Source organism: Oncorhynchus mykiss, chromosome 30 (assembly GCF_057628025.1).
Source record: "Oncorhynchus mykiss isolate SJ-2025 chromosome 30, ASM5762802v1, whole genome shotgun sequence".
NCBI classification, from domain to species: domain Eukaryota; kingdom Metazoa; phylum Chordata; class Actinopteri; order Salmoniformes; family Salmonidae; genus Oncorhynchus; species Oncorhynchus mykiss.
The window spans coordinates 28,182,358-28,203,512 of record NC_143051.1 but is presented as its reverse complement, the minus strand read 5'-3'; the positions used below and the strand labels follow the sequence as shown (position 1 = coordinate 28,203,512).

The window sequence follows — 21,155 nt, the reverse complement described above, 5'->3', positions numbered from 1 at the left end:
TGCAAGCCGAAGAACACCATCCCAACCGTGAAGAACGGAGGTGGCAGCATCATGTTGTGGGGGTGCTTTGCTGCTGGAGGGACTGGTGCACTTCACAAAATAGATGGCATCATGAGGCAGGGAAATTATGTGGATATATTGAAGCAACATCTCAAGACATCAGTCAATAAGTTTAAGCTTGGTCGCAAATGGGTCTTCCAAATGGACAATGACCCCAAGCATACTTCCAAAGTTGTGGCAAAATGGCTTAAGGACAACAAAGTCAAGGTATTGGAGTTGCCATTACAAAGTCCTGACCTCAATCCCATAGAAAATTTGTGGGCAGAACTGAAAAAGTGTGCGCGAGCAAGGAGGCATAAAAACCTGACTCAGTTACACCAGCTCTGTCAGGAGGAATGGGCCAACATTCACCCAACTTATTGTGGGAAGCTTGTGGAAGGCTACCCGAAACATTTGACCCAAGTTAAACTACTGAAAGGCAATGCTACCAAATACAAATTGATTGTATGTAAACTCCTGACCCACTGGGAATGTGATGAAAGAAATAAAAGCTGAAATAAATAATTCTCTCTACTATTATTCTGACATTTCACATTCTTAAAATAAAGTGGTGATCCTAAAACAGGGAATGTTTACTAGGATTAAATGTCGGGAATTGTGAAAAACTGAGTTTAAATGTATTTGGCTGAGGTGTATGTAAACTTCCGACTTCAACTGTATGTGGTATGTTTGTCAGATAAGATAAACATTTGAGAGGATTCGAGCAGTTTAAACAGAATGGCCGATTGACCTCTAATTTCTACCAGGAACGCCATTGTTCTTCTAGCTCTGGAACAGACCAGACTGTGCCGACTGCTTGCCTACCCCTCCCTGTCCACTCTATGGGGCAAATGGAAATACATGTATACGGCACTAAGTGTTGGAAGCCAAACACAGCTGCCTGTTCTTGGGGCACCACCGACTGTTACACACCTAGCTAGCCTGGGCCACCAAAGTGGAATCAGACGTACAAAGCTCTCTGAATGAAAACAAAGGCCAAAAACAATTTTGAAAGATAAAACATTGAAACACTGCTTCCTTATGGTCGATATCCGTATGTCCCCAGGACACAGACCGCACACGTGCGCATGCATGCACACACACACATATATGCACACCTCTGCGCTGCCCTGTCAATCTTGCACGTCACCTCAATGCATTGGCCTCTTTCCAAATGGGCCATTAAAGTGAAGGAAGAGAGCGCAAAACCCTGTGTATGAAAATACCATTAAGGCAGCATGAGCTCCGCAGAGGACTCAGTCTGCCTCTCGGCCGGGTAACGGGGCTATAAATAAGGCTACCACAGAGACAGGGGGTGCGGCAGTCAACCAGGCACAGTGAAGATAAACAGGAAACTGATCAGGAGTTAGCATAGCATCCAAAACATGAACAGGAGTTGTCCAAACCCTGAACAGAAGACATTTACTGGGTCATTATGAGAACTGATCTGTTCCACTGAGTAGAAGGCAGCCAACCCTGTCAGTTTTACTGATCTCTAATTACGGTGCTCTGAACAGCGCTCTGTTACATTAAAGTGGCATTGGCTTTTAAAACACGAGCCGCCACATTCTCCTCTGGGCCTCTCAACTCCCAGCTGATTGCAGTTCTTTTTAACCTACTTTATGTTGCCAGCAGAGGTTAATGCCAATACCAAATTAATCTAAAATCGAGGCATTATTCTTCCTAAAGGGCCATTTCTGTTTGTGATGGAGTCATGAAGGGTTCTTCTGGGTGGGAGGAGACACTGTTCAGAGTTAAACACACTCTGGGACTGAGGACAGCAGTAAAAGCCAAGGCCAAGGCTGTTCAGAAAAAAACATCCCCAAAAAAATCTTTGAATCAAATTGTATTTGTCACATGTGCCGAATACATCAGGTGTATGTATACCTGGGACATTACCCTGAAATACAAGCCCTTAACCAACAACGCAGTTCAATAAATAGAGTTAAGAAAATATTTACTAAATAAACTAAAGTCAAAATAAAAATAAAAAGTAACAATAGAATTACATAACAATAATGAGTCATGGCCAAAAGTTGAGAATGAAACAAATATTCATTTTCACAAAGTCTGCTGCCTCACTTTGTATGGTGGCAATTTGCATATACTCCAGAATGTTATGAAGAGTGATCAGATGAATTGCAATTAATTGCAAAGTCCCTCTTTGCCATGGAAATGAACTGAATCCCCCAAAAATATTTCCACTGAATTTCAGCCCTGCCACAAAAGGACCAGCTGACATGTCAGTGATTCTCTCGTTAACACAGGTGTGAGTGTTGACGAGGACAAGACTGGAGATCACTCAGTCATGCTGAAAGCTTCAAATAACAGACTGGAAGCTTCAAAAGGATGGTGGTGCTTGGAATCATTGTTCTTCCTCTGTCAACTGTGGCTACTTGCAGGGAAACACGTGCCGTCATCATTGCTTTGCACAAAAAGGGCTTCACAGGCAAGGATATTGCTGCCAGTGAGATTGCACCTAAATCAACCATTTATCGGATCATCAAGAACTTCAAGGAGGGCGGTTCAATTGTTGTGAAGAAGGCTTCAGGGCACCCAAGAAAGTCCAGCAAGCGCCTGGACCGTCTCCTAAAGTTGATTCAGCTGCGGGATCAGGGCACCACCAGTACAGAACTTGCTCAGGAATGGCAGCAGGCAGGTGTTAGTGCATCTGCACGCACAAAGATGTGAAGACTTTTGGAGGATGGCCTGGTGTCAAGAAGGGCAGCAAAGCCACTTCTCTCCAGGAAAAACATCAGGGACAGACTGATATTCTACAATAGGTACAGGGATTGGACCGCTGAGGACTGGGGTAAAGTAATTTTCTCTGTTGAATCCCCTTTCCGATTGTTTGGGGCATCCGGAAAAAAGCTTGTCCGGAGAAGACAAGGTGAGCGCTACCATCAGTCCTGTGTCATGCCAACAGTAAAGCATCCTGAGACCATTCATGTGTGGGGTTGCCTCTCAGCCAAGGGAGTGGGCTCACTCACAATTTTGCCTAAGAACACAGCCATGAATAAAGAATGGTAACAACATATCCTCAGAGAGCAACTTCTCCCAACCATACAGGAACAGTTTGGTGACAAACAATGCCTTTTCCAGCACGATGGAGCGCAAAACGGAACAAAACATTGATATTTTGGGTCCGTGGCCAGGAAACTCCCCAGTTCCCATTGAGAACGTGTGGTCAATCCGCAAGAGGCGGGTGGACAAACAAAAAGCCACACATTCTGACAAACTCCAAGCATTGATTATGCAAGAATGGGCTGCCATCAGTCAGGATGTGGCCCAGAAGTTAATTGACAGCATGCCAGGGCAGATTGCAGAGGTCTTGAAAAAGAAGTGTCAACACTGCAAATATTGACTCTTTGCATCAACTTCATGGAATTGTCAATAAAAGCCTTTGACACTTATGAAATGCTTGTAATTATACTTCAGTATTCCATAGTAACATCTGACAAAAATATCTAAAGACACTGAAGCAGCAAACTTTGTGGAAATTAATATTTGTGTCATTCTCAAAACTTTTGGCCACGACTGTACAGGGGGTACCGGTACCAAGTCAATGTGCGGGGGGTACAGGTTAGTCAAGGTACATATAGGTGGGGGTAAAGTGACTATGCATAGATAATAAACAGCGAGTAACAGCAGTGATGTAAATAGCCCAGGTGGCCATTTGATTAATTGTTCAGCAGTCTTATAGCTTGGGGGTAGAAGCTGTTTAGTAGCCTTTTGGACCTTTGCTCTGTGAGGTTATACTCCACTTCTCGATTTCTCTGTTGACATTTCAATTTATAATTGAGATAAAGAGTAAAAGGAAAACTGGCCTTACAGTGAACTTCTTGAATCCTGTATAACACGTTATAAAGCACTACAGAAAAGAGGTGAGATTTCAGCTGAACCCTGAGCCTGTAATGCTGCCCTTATTTCCCTAGCTGGCCGTGTTTGTGTTGGTGGGCGGCAGATAGCATCCCGGGCCTCTCAGTGCCCTCAGGAGCAGGATTAGCTGGCCCTACCAGGATGTCTGTGTAGGTGTGTGTGGAGGGGGGCACTTAAAGCTGAGACTAAATAATGAACATTGTTATCTGCACACACTGTTGAAATGTTACCTGTAGAAATGGTCAATGTGTAACCTGTGAGGACAGAACGGGTTTGGTGTTTGCCTTGTCAGAGGTGGGAGTGAGGTGGGAGGATGAAGGGTTGGGTGTGTGTAGGGGTGGATGAACGGGTTTGGTGTTTGCCTTGTCAGAGGTGGGAGTGAGGTGGGAGGATGAAGGGTCGGGTGTGTGTAGGGGTGGATGAACGGGTTTGGTGTTTGCCTTGTCAGAGGTGGGAGTGAGGTGGGAGGATGAAGGGTTGGGTGTGTGTAGGGGTGGATGAACGGGTTTGGTGTTTGCCTTGTCAGAGGTGGGAGTGAGGTGGGAGGATGAAGGGTTGGGTGTGTGTAGGGGTGGATGAACGGGTTTGGTGTTTGCCTTGTCAGAGGTGGGAGTGAGGTGGGAGGATGAAGGGTTGGGTGTGTGTAGGGGTGGATGAACGGGTTTGGTGTTTGCCTTGTCAGAGGTGGGAGTGAGGTGGGAGGATGAAGGGTTGGGTGTGTGTAGGGGTGGATGCACGGGTTTGGTGTTTGCCTTGTCAGAGGTGGGAGTGAGGTGGGAGGATGAAGGGTCGAGTGTGTGTAGGGGTGGATGAACGGGTTTGCTGATGAAAGGGTGAGATGTTAGGCATGGACTACAGGGTTACTGTACCTCTCAGGCAGAGGAAGGTGAGGAAGTCCTCAGTCTTGGGTTTCCGTCTGGAGATGTCTCTGATGTGAGCGGAGGGGGCGGGCAGGGCGGTATCAGACACCTTGACCGGTGTGGTGCTGGGAGAGTTGGGCTGAGACTGGGCAAACTTCCTCTGCGCTTGCAGTCTGGGCCTGGGAAGAGACAGGTGAAAATAGGATTATTCCCATGCATTCTTACACAGACCCACTGCCCTGTGTTGTGTATGCATTTCATTTAGTTCGGAAGCCCAGGCTTAGCTCAATGGCCTTTCAATCATGACCCCAGGCTCTGACCGAGTTGCCCTGGATGGATCTAAACAGAAGAATACTACAAAGTAGGAACAAGGAGTTAGCCAGCCAACTTGCCGGAATATTCTGAAATATATATTTTTTATTAAAAAAAAAAGGGTATGCCTGAAATGGGCACAGTCTGATTGACACAACTATCTATGTTTAGCTTTCTTAAAGAAACAGAAAATCCACATATTTCTGTATTTTTAATCAAAGTCAGCTGCTTTGTAGTATACCCCTCTGTTCAGCAGTTTAACTCATCTCTGGTCTCAGTTGTTGGTTTGACTCCTTTCGTCAGTCTGGTCCTTGAACATCATTTAATTATCTTTAATATCAACACTGCAGTGTCCAGGGAGGCTAAAACAATGATAATGCTCCTTCAGAATAACTCCCAGCAGCACCAGCCAGCAGCCGTCCACCTCATAACAGACTTCTGATTTATAATTAAGTTCTCCATTAAAAGCCAAGACCTCTGCAGCAGCTGACAACTGATAACAAGCACAAAGGAGGCGTCAAATTGCCAACAGACGTTCAAGGCCAGATCTCTCTTTTTCTCTGTCTATCCATCGCCCTCTCTGAGATCCACAGGGCCTTTCAGATCTCTTTTTCTGCTCGGTCTCCGTCTCTCCTCTCTTCTGATTCCACGGGGGGGGGGGGCAGGCTGACAGGATGGAATACTAAGAGCAGCTTGTCTGGTGGACCTGGTCAGACCTCTTCATCTCTTATCTCACCCACGCAGCCATTTCATTTCACAATCATTTCATCATCTCTTTGTCTCAGGGATGTTTGATGCCAGATACACGGCTGTCTTACAATAAACAGAAAAAGACAACGCCGCGGTCATACTGCCTCCCCGTATACCGCCACGCTGTTTGAAATCATCTCCCATTCAATCGGATGCTTGTTAGGAGATGTTCAGCCCTGCTAGGTGGGTTGACAGGCACAGACAGCATCACTAATCAATTGAGACCACAGCCGCTTGCTCCAGACAGATTGTGACTACCCGGGTGATTGTCTCATCGCGCTACATGTAGGGGAATGCTTCATGATATCTTAGTGATTTCTTCATGTATTAAAATGTTTAAATATTGCAAATCATGCCCTGAAAACACCCACAATGCATTTTGGTTCCATCAAGCACCCGGAACCTACAACGTTCCAATTCCACTTGAATCACGAAGCAATACGCAGCCTATAACCAACCAAATACTAAATTACTCCCTCACTAACTGTAAGCACCAGCTGTCAGACCAGCTCACGTATCACTGCACAGCCCATCTGTAAGTAGTCCATCCATCTACCTCGTCCCCATCCTGTTATTTATTTTGCCCCCAGTATCTCTACTTGCACTCATCTTCTGCACATCTAGTGTTTAATTGCTATATTGTAATTATTTTGCCACTATGGCCTATTTATTGCCTTACCTCCCTTATCCTACCTCATTTGCACACACTGTATACAGACTTTTTCTATTATTGACTGTACGTTAGTTTATTCCATGTGTAACTCTGTTGTTTGTGTCGCACTGCTTTGCCTTGGCCAGGTCGCAGTTGTAAACGAGAACTTGTTCTCAACTAGCCTACCTAGTTAAATAAAAGGTGATATAAAAAATAAATACCTTGAACAAGAAGCTGTGAGAAGAGATTGCATCGACACACACACACACACACACACACACACACACACACACACACACACACACACACGGTTCAGTGACTGAATAATCTGCCCGGTTCCTGAGAGAAGCCATTGTTCAAGAATGATTCTGTATTGGATGAGTAGGTGCATCAGTATGATAACCAATCTGTTCATGCTTTAGATCAGCCAGTGAAGAGAAAAACTAAAAAAAGGTTCAGTTTCTGCTCCCCCTGAAAGGACCAATGGCTGCCGCAGGTCACACCTGAGCAGGACTTGTGACAGGTGTCAGACGGCTGGTTTCGCCAGCCCATCATTATGTTGTGGATGGAACTATCAGTTTCACTGCCAGACTGGTAAAACATGAGCTGTTTAAACAGCCTGGCTCTGGCGGTCCTATAGCCGGCCGGGCGCTACTGTGCATCATGGAGACTAGTGCAGATTAGAGTTGCAGAATGCATTAGTTACAGTGGCTCCCTGACACTACAGCTCATTGAAGGGAGTTCCAACACTACAACTTACTTCGGGTAGAACCATCACTACAACTCCCTTAGAACATGGATGAGGGGTATTTAATTACTGCCTCCCAGACAGTAACAGGATAAAAACATATATTTCAATAAACCCTTTCAGAAATAGCATCCTTCAGCTTTCATAGGAATAGAACCAGAAATAAATAGGAGCCCTGTAACTTGACAGGGTTGTTAAAGGGTCAGTTAGAAACGTAAGTTGTCCCAGTAAAACGATGAGAACTGCAATAGTTTTACTGGCCCATCTTTAACTATGAGAAGAGCCATGCCACTAACATCCTGTCTAGACAGACCTGAGCCCCAATGAGCACTGTGGCTGAATCACAAGGCTAACCTTTCCCCAGGGGGACAAAGTACAGACCATCTACAGTCAGAATGTCATGGCACCAAGTACCCACAATGCCAGATAGACACAAACAGCAGACACACCAACAGACACCAAGCCCCTCAAACCCAGAGCCTCTCTGCAGAAAGGTCTCGCTGACGCACAAACTTGTCAACACTGTCACTTAGAGCTGCTTATTGAGGCCCTTTCGGATTTACCCGGTATTCCTTCTATAGGTGTCTAAAGGCACGCTAGGTTTTAAAGTTCAGCAAGGCTGTTCATTACCACCACGCACTACTTAATCCTGACTCGGGCGCATTACCAAGGCAGCTAGTCTAAGGGAGGGAGAGCGCGGAGAGAGAGCAGTGGAGGCGCATGCATACAGAGGAGGGAGGAAGAATTACTGCAGGATGTCCCATTCATCCAAGGCTAATCTTCCTCATCTTCCTCTTCCTCCCACTCCTCGCTCTTCAAAGCTGCCGTTCCTCTGATATTACATGTGTCTCTACTCTGTATCATTGATTAGCTGTCAGAGAGGGTTCCCCAGAGCCGGTCACGGCAACACTGCCTGGGTTCCCCAGAGCCGGTCACGGCAACACTGCCTGGGTTCCCCCGGCTAAATGAGGTTCTAAACCACTCCAGATGGTCCTAATAAACTCTAGCAGCAGACACTGCAGCGCTCAGCAGCTGGAGAGGAGACAAGACTGTCCTGTCAGACACTCATGCAGGAAAGACCGAGAGAGAGACAGGAAATACCTAGTCAGTTGCCCAACAATGCATTCAACCAAAACGTGTCTCCCGTATTTAACCCAACCCCTCAGAGAGAGGTGCAGGGGGCTGCCTTAAAAATCGACATCCCGGGGAGGAGTTGTTGTTCGGGGTTAACTTCCTTGCTCAAGGGCAGAAAGGCATATTTTTCCACCTTGCCAGCTCGGGGATTTGAACCAGCGACCTTTTGTTTACTGGTCCAATGCTCTGAACCACTAGGCTCCCTGCCGCCCCAGAAAGACTGAGTAAAGCCAAGGCAGGTCAGCAATATTCAGTTAAGCTGCAGTAATGGTTCTTGCGCCCTTGTTTAAAAGTATTGATCGACATCACACTAACACAACCATGAGAGGAGTGTGTAGCTGATAAACCCGCCCAGGCTTTAGTATCCAGGTGAAACTACAGCCACAAGCTTTGTGGCCAACATCTCTCCTCACAGCAGCACCATTCCACTGGAACATCAGCACCACGCCCATGGCTGTCAATACAAACATTAAGCCTGGAGGACCCAAATGACTGAGATTCTAAAGCAGGGTTAGTGGAAACCACACTCAGGGAGAGAGCCACTCTGGCTAATGTGTTTATTGCTTTTCTGTCTGAGTGTTGAGCACCTGGAGGAGAGACGGCCTTGAATGCAGCTGACTGACCTGGTGACCCCGGGTCTTGAAGTCTAAATCTCTTGAATTTCATCTAAGGGTCCATTAAATTATTCTAAGGGGCAATAGTTGTAACTATAGCATTGTCTGGAATGTGCCGATGCTGAATAACCTTGAGAGTCCTGCGTGATGCAGGTCCATGCTGCCTGGTGGTGTTTATTCTATTCACAATTTAGACTCCTGTTAGACATTGACACTCCATATTAAAACACGAGCTTTCTATTCAGACAACTCGATTAAGATGTGTGCTGCTTTCAGCTTTCTGGACACAATTGCTCTGGTAGTCATAGACACAGGCTAAATACTGAGGGAATATCAACGAGTTTGAGATCTCAGCATTGAACTGTATCTGAGGGAATATAAAAAATACCCAGGGATTTAAAGAGATGGATGTGGGAGTTAAAACGTAATCTTCACAATAGATCAACCTACATTGGCCTAAATAAACATGATATGGCTACAGGGCACATATGTCTAGTATTACGAATGTACTGTATAAATACACACCTTTATAAAACACTGACACATTGACCGACATTTTAAACAAGACGAAAGCACACCAGTGGTGAACACATTTCTCTTATGGATGTGAAACAGGGAGTGTTGGCGAACATTCCAATGTAAGTCATCACAGACTAACAAATGTATTGGCCCAGGGTTGTGTGATGTGTACACACGGTTGTGTAATGTGTACACAAGGCTTAAATGACTCCGACACGATGATCTTCACACCTAATCCACTTTGCACATAATTTCCTTAAAAGCAACCTAAGCCCACGTGCTGCATAATGCATGAACTGTGGGAAGAGGAGAGGTTGAAACCTGTCCTGTGTGCACTATTGCACTTTAGTATAGTACCCTTCACTGTGTCCACCACTGTTCATTAGTATACTACCATGTTACTGTGTCCACCACTGTTCATGAGTATACTACCATGTTACTGTGTCCACCACTGTTCATTATTATACTTCCAAGTTACTGTGTTCACCACTGTTCATTATTATACTACCATGTTACTGTGTCCACTATTGTTCATTATTATACTACCATGTTACTGTGTCCACTATTGTTCATTATTATACTACCATGTTACTGTGTCCACTATTGTTCATTATTATACTACCATGTTACTGTGTCCACTATTGTTCATTATTATACTACCATGTTACTGTGTTCACCACTGTTCATTATTATACTACCATGTTACTGTGTCCACTATTGTTCATTATTATACTACCATGTTACTGTGTCCACTATTGTTCATTATTATACTACCATGTTACTGTGTCCACTATTGTTCATTATTATACTACCAGTGTACTGGGACCATTCTCTATGCTTAGAGCAGTGAGCTGATGAACTGTGTATTAAGTTGGAGCTGGACAACGTCACCTTATCTCCTCGGCTCAGTGGGTCGACCGCTTTACCGGACTGACCCTAGCCTCTGACCTTTAACCCCTGAGCTTGGCGGCCATCTTAAATCAAGCTAAGCCAGGTCAATATTCAGGCTCAGAGAAAGACTGTGCTGCGGTTGTTATCACCAAAGACATCACTTTAAAATCAGGACCAGGTCAGAAGACACCTAGGACATTATCCATGACATCACATGCGCTCTGATTGGTTCTGGAACATGGGCAATGCCACGCAGTCCAAATTTGATCATGATAGAACAAACATCTCTCCAGCACTGCTGTATAGTTTGTTGCGATGGTGCAGTTTTATTCCTTTGATACGCCTACTGTCTTCAGTGAATACATGCAGCTTGCAGAGAATAGAGAAACTGGAACAAATAATGTGCATAGCAAAGCCTTGCTCCATCTCAGATCTCACCTACTGTGTTCACTAGGGGGTGGCAGGGTATACAATATCACAATGGGCGATAACACACTCCTCTGCAGACAGTATTGTGATCGAGTTTATTCAGACCACTCTGTGAGAGTATGTAGTTGGTTATTAATATCCCTAAGGCTGCCATCTTTATTGAGGCTTGGTAAAGTGGTTTAGAGAGCAGGAGAAATAGCGAGAGAGGAGTTAAAAGGAATTATAAAATGAGTCTCAGTGACAAGAGGTTGTTGACTTCGGAACCAAACGTGAATAATAACTTAAATGGGAAAGAGAGAGGAAGACAAAAAAAAACACTGGAACACACATGCACTGTGGGTAACAACAGTAAGAGCAGTAACAGTGCAGGGTAACTGAAGATGGTTCAGCCAATCCTCTGTGACTTAGTGTGATACGTTTTTTGTGACTGGCCATCTTATGCTACAGTAACTAGCTACGCAGGGTTGGATATCTCACCTGCCTGTCAGATCCATTGGATATACTGACAGTTTAAACTGCCCTGAGTCGTTACAACACTATAGTAGGCATGACACAGCCCGTGACTCGTCAAGAGATGTTCTATATAGCTAAACACTTCTCATGTGACTTTACAGCTCATCAATAGTACTATTTACAACTCATCAATAGTACTATTATGGGTGGCTTTTAAAAATGGTGGGATTCCTTAGAGGGAGTGCAACATATAATCACTCACATATGGCACCACTGATTATACACTGAACAAAAACATGTGTAAAGTGTTGGACCCCTGTTTCATGAGGTGAAATAAAAGACCACAAAAAATGTTCCACACATACAAAAAAACGTTTTCTCTCGGACTGTGCACAAATGTGTACATCCCTTTTATTGAGCATTTCTCCTTTGCCAAGATAATCCAGCCACCTGACAGGTGTGGCATATCAATTTCAAAAAAATATTTTTGAATTTCGCGCGCTGCCATTCAGCGGAATGTTGTCGAGGGGTTCCCTGCGCAAGAAAGGTTAAGTGTATATCACTGATATACAGTGCCTTCAGAAGGCATTCACACCCCTTGACTTTTCCACATTTTGTTAAGTTACAGCCTGAATTCAAAATGGATACAATTGAGATCATCACTGGCCTACACACACACACACAATGGCCTACACTGGCCTACACACACACAATAATGTCAAAGTGAAAGTATGGTTTTAGACATTTTTACAAATGAATAAAAAAAATGAAAAATCTAAAATGTCAATAAGTATTCAAACCCTTTATTATGGAAACCACAAATAAATTCAGGAGTAAGTATTTTGCTTAACAAGTCACAAAAGTGTTTTACATGATTTTAATGACTGCCTCATCTCTGTACCCCACATACAGACAATTGTAAGGTCCCTCAGTCGAGCAGTGAATTTCAAACACAGATTCAGACATTGAATTTCTCTTTGAGCATGGTAAAGTTATTGATTACAATTTTGATGGTGTATAAACACACCCAGCCACTAAAGATATAGGCGTCCTTCCTAACTCAGTTTCCAGAGAGGAAGGAAACCACTCAGGGATTTTCACCACGAGGCCAAGGGAGGCTTTAAAACAGTTTGAGTTTAATGGCTGTGATAGGAGAAAACTGAAGATGGATGCTGATGCTCCAGATACTCAACAAGTCTAAAGAATGCCAGTTGTATTGCTTCTTTAAATCAGCACAACCGTTTTCAGCTGCGCTAACATCATTTCAAAAAAAGGTTTTCTAATTATCAATTAGCCTTTTAAAATTCTAAACTTGGATTAGCTAACACAGGATGCCATTGAAACACAGGAGTGATGGTTGCTGATAATGGGCTTCTGTACGCCTGTGTAGATCTTCAATCAAATAAAATCTGCAGTTTCCAGCTACACTAGTCATTTACAGCATTAAAACTTCAGGCTCGGTGGGTCCCCCCCACGGGACAGTTGAGCTAATGTATGCTAATGCGATTAGCATTAAGTTGTAAGTAACAAGAACATTTCCCAGGACATAGACATATCTGATATTGGCAGAACGCTTCAATTCTTGTTAATCTAACTGCACAGTCCAATTTACTGTAGTGATTAGAGTGAAATAGTACCACGCTATTGTTTGAAGAGAGTGCACAGTTTTAAACTTGAAAGGTTATTAATAAACAAAATTGGGCACATTTGGCCAGTCTTGATACAACATTTTGAAAATAAATGCAATGATTCATTGGATCAGTCTAAAACTTTGCTCATACTGCATCTAGTGGCCAAAACCTAAATTGCTCCTGGGCTGGAATAATACATTATGGCCGTTCTCTTGCATTTCAAAGATGGTACCATTTTTTTTTATACAAAAAACAGTTGGTTCTCTCTTTGTATTATGTTTCACCAGAGCTAATGTTTTATATTCTCCTACATTACTTTCACATTTCTGCAAACTTCAAAGTGTTTCCTTTCAAATTATATCAATAATATGCATATACTTGCTTCAGGGCCTGAGCTACAGGCAGTTAAGATTTGGGAATGTCATTTTAGGCGAAAATTTTAACAAAAAGGCACGGATCCTTATTAATGTCTACACTGTATTTCTGATCAATGATGTTATTTTAAAATGGACTTTAAAAAATGTATTTAAAAAAGGACATTTCTAAGTGACCTCAAACGTTTTAGTGTATGTACATGAGATATATGCATTTCATTTTCGATAAACGTGCTCAAATTTTTTTTAAAACAACATGTTTTGACTTTGTCATTGCGGGCTATTGTGTGTAGATGGGTGAGAAGACCGAAAGAAAGCGCATTACTAACTTAGCATTCATTAAAACAAACAAGCAAGCTCAATGAGCTCTACTTGGCTTCTGCTACTGAGGAGAACTGGCTTCAATAAAATCACCATAAGATGTGGAGCTCTCCAACTATGGTCACCATGGCTGAACCCTGTGTTTCCTACTTCAGCCTGGGTAGTATGGCTGGGAACTGGAGAGAAAGGGAAGAGGGGGGGGGGGGGGGGGAGCACATCTTCCGTACTTGGCAGGGAGGGGAGGTCCTGGTGCGTGATCTCCCATCTCGGGTTCCTGCGAAGACAAACATCACCCAGATCCCAAACGCCTCCCTTGGACCCACTTCCCCTCAGACATACAGGGACCCTCCCCTGCCCCCCAGGATGCTGCAGCCAAAACCATGCACCTGCGCCTCCCCTCCCCTCTCTTGTTATTGCATTGCCAGGTGTGAAAGGTCCTGGCAGCTCCTCAGTCAGCCACCCTGTTATAGACTGGCGTGGGCTGCAGATGCCAGGGCCAAGAAGTCGTCCTCCACACACACACACACCAAAAGGCCTGAGCCATTGCCAAGCGCTCTGTAAGCCGGCTGCTCATTAAGAGAGGGAGAGCCTGCTTTTATTTCCTGCATGAGAACTAATGAAAAGCACCCTAGTGAACACAGGCCTGTTGACACTACGCCTGTCTACTTCTCTCCTCCATCTGTCCATCTTGCTCTCCTTTTCAGGTTTGCCAGGCCTCAATGACCAGGTCTGCTGGACTATTCACTAACAGGTACTGCAAGATACCACACACACACACGAAAATAGGACAGGTGGAGACGGTGGCAGAGGAAACATGCATTGGCTGGCTACACAGAGGGTCTCATAGTGAGAGAGATTACAGAGCCGATCTATGTGCTATGGCTTCTGCAATACAGCATATGTGAATTAATTATTAGCATTTAATGTAGCTGGGAGTGTGTGTGTGTAGCAATACATTTAATCCACAGTGACTGGTCTGCTACAGGCCGAGGACCTGCCGTTTGAGAGCGAAGCCCTCCCAGTCGCTCTCACTACCCCTATTCCCCAGTCTCCAACAGCCCACCCCAGTATCCTCCAGTCCCTCACTAGTCTCCTTCTGCCCTTCCCGAGGACCAGTCTCCTGTATCTTATTAACTTCTTTGGGGTAGGGGGCAGTATTGGGTAGCTTGGATGAAAAACGTGCCCAAATTAAGCTGCCTGCTACTCAGCCGTAAAAGCTAGAATTCATCATAGGTACACTTCAACTATGACAGACAAAATGAGAAAAAAAATCCAGAAAATCACATTGAAGGATTTTTTATTTGCAAATTATGGTGGAAAATAAGTATTTGGTCAATAACAAAAGTTTCTCAATACTTTGTTGTATACCCTTTGTTGGCAATGACAGAGGTCAAATGTTTTCTGTAAGTCTTCACAAGGTTTTCACACACTGTTGCTGGTATTTTGGCCCATTCCTCCATGCAGATCTCCTCTAGAGCAGTGATGTTTTGGGGCTGTTGCTGGGCAACACAGAACTTTCAACTCCCTCCAAAGATGTTCTATGGGGTTGAGATCTGGAGACTGGCTATGCCACTCCAGGACCTTGAAATGCTTCTTACGAAGCCACTCCTTCGTTGCCCGGGCGGTGTGTTTGGGATCATTGTCATGCTGAAAGACCCAGCCATGTTTCAACTTCAATGCCCTTGCCGATGGAAGGAGGTTTTCACTCAAAATCTCACGATACATGGTCCCATTCATTCTTTCCAGTCGTCCTGGTCCTTTTGCAGAAAAACAGCCCCAAAGCATGACGTTTCCACCCCCATGTTTCACAGTAGGTATGGTGTTCTTTGGATGCAACTCAGCTTTCTTTGTCCTCCAAACACGACGAGTTGAGTTTTTACCAAAAAGTTATATTTTGGTTTCATCTGACCATATGACATTCTCCCAATCTTCTTCTGGATCATCCAAATGCTCTCTAGCAAACTTCAGACGGGCCTGGACATGTACTAGCTTAAGCAGGGGGACACGTCTGGCACTGCAGGATTTGAGTCCCTGGCGGCGTAGTGTGTTACTGATGGTAGGCTTTGTTACTTTGGTCCCAGCTCTCTGCAGGTCATTCACTAGGTCCCCCCGTGTGGTTCTGGGATTTTTGCTCACCGTTCTTGTGATCATTTTGACCCCACGGGGTGAGATCTTGCGTGGAGCCCCAGATCGAGGGAGATTATCAGTGGTCTTGTATGTCTTCCATTTCCTAATAATTGCTCCCACAGTTGATTTCTTCAAACCAAGCTGCTTACCTATTGCAGATTCAGTCTTCCCAGCCTGGTGCAGGTCTACAATTTTGTTTCTGGTGTCTTGGCCATAGTGGAGTTTGGAGTGTGACTGTTTGAGGTTGTGGACAGGTGTCTTTTATACTGATAACAAGTTCAAACAGGTGCCATTAATACAGGTAACGAGTGGAGGACAGAGGAGCCTCTTAAAGAAGAAGTTACAGGTCTGTGAGAGCCAGAAATCTTGCTTGTTTGTAGGTGACCAAATACTTATTTTCCACCATAATTTGTAAATAAATTCATAAAAATTCCTACAATGTGATTTTCTGGATTTTTTTTCTCATTTTGTCTGTCATAGTTGAAGTGTACCTATGATGAAAATTACAGGCCTCTCATCTTTTTAAGTGGGAGAACTTGCACAATTGGTGGCTGACTAAATACTTTTTTGCCCCACTGTATTTGGACATAACTGATGGACATTATCGAACAAATCAAACATTTATGGTGGAACTGGGATTCCTGGGAGTGCATTCTGATGAAGATCATCAAAGGTAAGTTAATATTTAAAATTATATTTCTGAGTAAATTTGACTACCCAATATGGCGGGTATCTTTTTGGCTGCTTTGTTATCTAACGGCTGTACTCAGATTATTGCATGGTTTGCTTTCTCCGTAAATTTTTTTTGAAATCTGACAGTGGTTGCATTAAGGAGAAGTTTATCTAAAGTTTCATGTATAATAGTCGTATCTTTATTAATGTTTAATATGAGTATTTCTGTAAATTGATGTGGCTCTCTGCAATATCAACGCATGTTTTAGAACTACTGAATGTAACGCGCCAATGTATACTCAGATTTAAAAAAAATATAAATATGAACTTTATCAAACAAAACATACATGTATTGCGTAACATGAAGTCCTATGAGTGTCATCTGATTTAGATCAAAGGTTAGTGATTAATTTTCTCTCTTTCTGCTTTTTGTGACTCCTCTTTGGCTGTAAAAAAATGTTTTTCTGTGGCTTGGTGGTGACCTAACAATCGTTTGTGGTGCTTTCGCTGTAAATCCTTTTTGAAATCAGACACTGTGGCTGGATTTAAGAGAATTTTATCTTTAAAATGGTGTAAAATACTTGTATGCTTGAGGAATTTTAATTATGAGATTTTTGTTGTTTTGAATTTGGCACCCTGCACTTTCACTGGCTGTTGGGGTCCTAGACAGGTTAACTAAACAAACGTTTCCCAGGTGACAGTCAGCCAAGAGGTACAGAGCACCACGTCAGTGGGGAACCGTACAAGGAATGACCAGGCCAACATGTTCAATCTGGGCACAATATTTCACTCATATACTATATAGACGGTTTTCAGAGTCTTCACCCTAACTTCATCCAATCTCCACACACACACACAGTCCTCTCTCTTTACACTAGATCTAAAGAACCCATTAGAGTTCAATCACTTGAATCTCAAAGGGAGAATAAAAGGTATAAGAAGCACATGTACCAATTTCCAAATAACTGTCTTATTCTACTTCCCATGAGAATGAGCCTGAGGGGAGAAACGGAGTGAGAGAAGCTCTTGTGAAGCGGAGTTCTCCCAAGGCATTTACAGATTACAAATCACTAGTACAAATTACATGAGAACAAGCTAATTGTTGTATTTGAATGCATTAACTTTCTCCTAAATTATTAATTGGAAATGCTCAACACATCTCAACTCCCTAATTAAAAATATTCTGCATTTTAAGAATGAACACTGGTTAAAGAGCTCCCATTCCTCAGAATCAAACTCGTCTTTACCCTTCACTGTTAATGCTGTCATGTCCCATTACTGAGAAGAGAATACAGCAGGAATGACGTGAATTAATAAAAGATGGCAGAGGCTTTCATACATTTACCAGCACATTTGTTCATTTTTGCTTTGATAATTCTCGCTCCCCCCCACCCACACACACACACCACACACACACACACACAATCCCATCATGACAAAACGCAGAGCACTGAATTAACAAATGCTGACATCACCTGGTTCAAAACACCTGACACCTGGCTGTACTGCAGGCCATGAAAAAAAGTACTGTAGAGCTAACCCCTGATTCACTACCTTCACTCGGTCTTGGTCAAAGCTGCTGCTGAGCAGAGAGCGAGCAGAGAAAACGATCTCTCCAGAGTATAGGTTAACACCACTCACCTCTTCTTGGCAGGACCATCCTCAGAGTACTCGCTGCTGCCATCGGTGCTCTGGAACCGCAACCCGTCAGCCTTGTGGCCCTTCTGCCCCAAGCCGTTGAGCTGGCCGCGGGCATGGGAACCTACAGAGACAAGAGGACAGGGGTCAGAGACCATGTCGTGTACTGCTACGACAGGTTGACCGGAGAGAAACGGAGTGAACAAAGTAAGAGGGCTGATGTGTGTTTGGAGCCCGTGGGCTGAGCAAAGTGAACAAGTCCAGACTCCAGAGAAAGGAACAGAGCTCAAAAAGACATTCAAGTCAAATGAATGAGCACATATTGATTAGCCAAGGCAGAAAAACTTCAGTGAAACTCTCTTTGTAGGTCGTACAAAGTGTCTACTACCTGGTACTGGAATTTCTAGTTGACACATCACCCTCCTATCACATTTCTTAGGACTGACACCTTAACTGATGAGCCAACCCCAAACCACAACCCTAACCCCCAACAGCAGGTGTCAAAGGAAAATAAATTAGAATGGTAACAATGACATAGTAGCGAATGGTTGAGTTGAGCAGTGGCTTCCTATGAAAACTTGTTTGGCGCTCAAGCAGCTGGTAGTTACAGTCTGTACAGTGTGCAGGTCACTACCTGACAGCAGGAGGCCAGTCATAGACCCTGTCATGGCTGTAAACTGCTCATAACATGCTCTGGTAGTATGAGTCAGACCATAGAGGTGCTCAGGGAAATAAATGGTTAAGGTTTGTTGTGTGTGTACACACAGTTGAAGTCATAAGTTTACATACACTTAGGTTGGAGTCATTAAAACTTGTTTTTCAACCACTCCACAAATGTCTTAAACTATAGTTTTGGCAAGTCGGTTAGGACATCTACTTTGTGCATGACGTGCATGAAGTCATTTTTCCAACAATTGCTTACAGGCAGATTTTTTCACTTAGAATTCACTGTATCACAATTCCAGTGGGTCAGACGTTTACATGCACTAAGTTGACTGCCTTTAAACTGCTTGGAAAATTCCATAAAATTAGGTCATGGCTTTAGAAGCTTCTGATAGGCTAATTGACATAATTTGTGTCAATTTGGGGTGTACCTGTGGATGTATTTCAAGGCCTACCTTCAAACTCAGTGCCTCTTTGCTTGACATCATGGGAAAAATAAAAAATAAAAATGAACCAAGACCATCAGAATTATTTTTGCAGACCTCCACAAGTCTGGTTCATCCTTGGGAGCAATTTCCAAACGCCTGAAGGTACCACGTTCATCTGTACAACCAATAGTACGCAAGTATAAAAACCATGGGACCACGCAACCGTCATGCGGCTCAGGAAGGAGACGCGTTCTGTCTCCTAGAGACGAACGTACTTTAGTGCGAAAAGTGCAAATCAATCCCAGAACAACAGCAAAGGACCTTGTGAAGATGCTGGAGGAAACAGGTACAAAAGTATCTATATCCACAGTAAAACGAGTCCAATATCGACATAACCTGAAAGGCCGCTCAGCAAAGAAGAAGCCACTGCTCCAAAACCGTCATTAAAAAAGCCAGACTATGGGTTGCAACTGCACATTGGGACAAAGATCGTAATTTTGTGGAAATGTCCTCTAGCCTGATGAAACAAAAATAGAACTGTTTGGCCATAATGACCATCGTTATGTTTGGAGGAAAAAGGGGGAGGCTTGCAAGCCGAAGAACACCATCCCAACCGTGAAGCACGGGGGTGGCAGCATCATGTTGTGGGAGTGCTTTGCTGCAGGAGGGACTGGTGCACTTCACAAAATAGATGGCATCATGAGGCAGGGAAATTATGTGGATATATTGAAGCAACATCTCAAGGCATCAATCAGTTAAAGCTTGGTCGCAAATGGGTCTTCCAAATGGACAATGATCCCAAGCATAATTCCAAAGTTGTGGCAAAATGCCTTAAAGGACAACAAAGTCAAGATATGTGATGGCTTTGTGGCCATCACAAAGCCCTGACCTCGATCCCATAGAACATTTGTGGCAGAACTGAAAAAGCATGTGCAAGCAAGGAGGCCTAAAACCTAACTCTGTTACACCAGCTCTGTCAGGAGGAATGGGCCAAAATTCACCCAACTTCTTGTGAGAAGCTTCTGGAAGGCTACCGAAACATTTGACTCAAGTTAAACAATTTAAAGCCAATGCTACCAAATACTAATTGAGTGTATGTAAACTTCTGACCCACTGGGAATGTGATGAAAGAAATAAAAGCAGAAATAAATCACTCTACTATTATTCTGACATTTCACATTCTTAAAATAAAAGTGGGGATCCTAACTGACCTAAGAAAGGGAATTTTTACTAGGATTAAATGTCAGGAATTGTGAAAAACTGAGTTTAAATGTATTTGGCTAAGGTGTATGTAAACTTCTGACTTCAACTGTGTGTATATAATATACCCAGGGTTAGTTAGGTGTTCAGCTGGCAGAGAGACACTAGGCCCCAAAAGTCTTTATATGCACTCATGATTCACTCATTTAGGCCTCCTTGGAGGAACAAAGGGCCACACATGCTAACAATGACGAGAGCAGTTACACTCAAGACAGGGAAGTTTGTCACGTCGTTGACCTGCAGGTTGTTGGTGGAACACCTCCCTGAAATGTACCTTCACAAATCATCCTTTCGAAATAATCTAAATTAGACTTTCATTATACACTTTCCAGGTATAATGAAGCTTACAGAAGACACCAATAACTCAAAGAAAGCATTCTCCAGATTCATCGACACTAATCTGTGCATCGCTAATCAGTGGTAGTATGTGACTGGGATAATACTCATACTGAACATAAACAGCCTGGTGAGGGGCCATCTTGCCTCTCCTCTGAGTTGTTTTACACATGTCGGTCTCACATCAATGCCATTGTGAGGGGCCGGGCAGTGAGGAAGATAGAGAGGCAGGGATGCAGACTGCGAGTCATGAGGGAGCCACACTGGGCTGGGGCCTAAACTCTTTCCCCTGGTCCCAGTGAGGCCTAGCGGGGAAGGGGGATGTCGGCTGATCCGTAAGGGTCTGTAATCAGATTTATGCGTGCTTAACTAAGCCCATCGCCTTGCCATGTTCCTCCTGCTCTCTGGAGAGGGCAAGCGAGATG

The 21,155-nt window shown here is 43.8% G+C and overlaps 1 protein-coding gene across 1 annotated transcript in view; it reads right to left on the bottom strand.

Moving 5' to 3' along the window:
* The window catches only part of LOC110488210 (protein Jumonji), an 85,312-nt gene that overhangs the window by 23,710 nt on the left and 40,447 nt on the right, over positions 1 to 21,155 (bottom strand). Inside the window, exons 3-4 of the mRNA XM_036971818.2 lie at positions 18,047 to 18,167; positions 4,788 to 4,957 (exon numbers count right to left, since the gene is read on the bottom strand). Of these exons, the coding sequence (XP_036827713.1) occupies positions 4,788 to 4,957; positions 18,047 to 18,167 (291 nt within the window). The remainder of the gene's footprint in view (positions 1 to 4,787; positions 4,958 to 18,046; positions 18,168 to 21,155) is intronic.